Source organism: Sinocyclocheilus anshuiensis, unplaced genomic scaffold (genome assembly GCF_001515605.1).
Source record: "Sinocyclocheilus anshuiensis isolate Anshui unplaced genomic scaffold, SAMN03320099.WGS_v1.1 scaffold154, whole genome shotgun sequence".
In the NCBI taxonomy this organism is placed as follows: domain Eukaryota; kingdom Metazoa; phylum Chordata; class Actinopteri; order Cypriniformes; family Cyprinidae; genus Sinocyclocheilus; species Sinocyclocheilus anshuiensis.
Genome location: NW_015546101.1, coordinates 2,546,293 through 2,548,197, shown reverse-complemented (window position 1 = coordinate 2,548,197; position 1,905 = coordinate 2,546,293). Strand labels below are relative to the sequence as shown.

General features: G+C 35.4%; 1 protein-coding gene across 1 annotated transcript in view; it reads left to right on the top strand.

The window, feature by feature from the left end:
- The window catches only part of LOC107700396 (growth arrest-specific protein 2-like), a 12,790-nt gene extending 11,797 nt beyond the window's left edge, over window positions 1-993 (top strand). The window contains exon 8 of the mRNA XM_016502030.1: window positions 724-993. Within this exon, the coding sequence (XP_016357516.1) occupies window positions 724-933 (210 nt within the window). The 3' untranslated portion in view covers window positions 934-993. The remainder of the gene's footprint in view (window positions 1-723) is intronic.
- The last annotated feature ends 912 nt before the right edge of the window (window positions 994-1,905 follow it).

Sequence of the window (1,905 nt, the reverse complement as noted above, 5' to 3'; positions counted from 1 at the left end):
CTTTTTCATCTCTCTCTCTCTCTCTCTCTCTCTCTCTCTCTCTCTCTCTCTCTCTCGGCTGGGATCATTTGCCTTTAATCGAATCTGTTGCATATTAGATGTACACTTTGAATATTTTATGAGGGAGGAGGGGGGTATTCCTCACTTTTCTCTAAAGGGGTTGGTTTTTAATTAAACTAACAGATTTAGACCTTAAATATTGTTATATGAAGTTTGCATTGCTACCTTTCAGATGTCTTGTACATTTGTTTTATCCTTTTCCCACTTTGTTAAACTATGAATATTCATCATGAAATGTATATTTTTTACATTTTGTGTATTTGATATTTTATGCTGAATTTTCATAGACGTGTTTGAAAATATTATCTAAACATCGGACACCATTTCAGTTTTTGTTTTGTGGAAATTATTTACATGACTGTCCCACAGCTGTGGCATCATTGTCACCACGACGAACAATTTTGCCCTGATACATTTTTTTCAGAAGTTAGCATAGTTACTGTATTTACCAAGGAAACAACAGTATCAGTGAGGAGCATCAGATGCTTCAGATGTAATATGAGACATAATGTGTGAGGAAAACAATAGAAAGAAAAAATCAAGGTAAATATCACTTGTGATTTTTTTTTGTGATTATACAGGTTAAGAGATTTTATTTTCAAAATAAAAGTAAAAAAAAAAAGTTACTTGTACTTGCTCTCTTGTGCTTTCTCACTTTTACAGATGCTGAATGATAAACATGCCATGGTGCGTGTTGGTGGTGGATGGGAGACCTTTGGTACTTACTTGTTAAAGCATGACCCGTGTAAGATGACTGAGGTCGCTCGGCCTGGAACCAAAACCGGCAAGCCTAATGGCAGGTCCCCAGTCAAGAGAGAGCTGTCCCGGGACAGTTATCTGGTCGTAGGCACTCATTCCCGCTTCAAGAAGTAATTTGACTCAGTAACTGCTACTTCTGTTAAATCAACAGCAGGCTGATTTTTCTGTTGTTGTCTAGGACAGTGTTTCCCAACCGGGGTGCCGTGTAAAAAAATCATTTTTTAATATTTTTAAATTGCTAAAATGTTCAAAAAAGCATCTATTATATAATATCCATTTCTGATGTCGCCAATAATTAGAGATGCACCGAAATTCCGGCTGCCGAAAATTAGTTCACCGAAAATTAGTTTCACTTTCACGTGGTGTGACGCTCTGCGTATTATCCGCTCTATGCGTGTGCGCTCCGCTCAGCTCCACTCGTATACCGTTCATGCGAATCGGAACAGCAAAGTCCACTCAAAAAACGAGCTGACAGGAGACATCGATGTAATACAGTATCGTTTCTGTCTGCAATAGCCCTACTGTGTTGTAACAAGGTGTGGTATATGGGCATCTCTGGTAACGCTGCCCTCTCATTCATTAATCTGCTAACCGCTATGTTATGCTCACGTGTTCTGATAATAATAGCTTTCTAGGACTAAACATTATTTGGATAATTGGTAAAAAAATTTAAAATGTTAAATATCTTACCCCTACTGTTAGACCTACCTGAAAAACTAAAAAGCAATTTATTTAATTCGAAGGCCTGTCGTTATTTTTTATTTGTGCTATCATTATTAATTTCTTTATTTGTTCTTATTTTATTACTGACTGTTTACTTGTCATTTTTTATTCAATTCAAAGTTTGAAATCAAGCTATCTCGTGCTACTGCACCAAAATTACCCCACTGTAAAATAAAAAAAAAACACTGAGTGAGCAAAAATATGTGAGATAGCTAGTTATAATGGTAATTAAATAATGTTTACATATGTATAAAAGCCTACATTAAAACCTGTCATATAAATTGGTCTTTTCATTAGAAATTAGCCTACTGATTGCCACCATCGATGGACAAATTTTTTTAATAATATTAAAAATATCTGTAT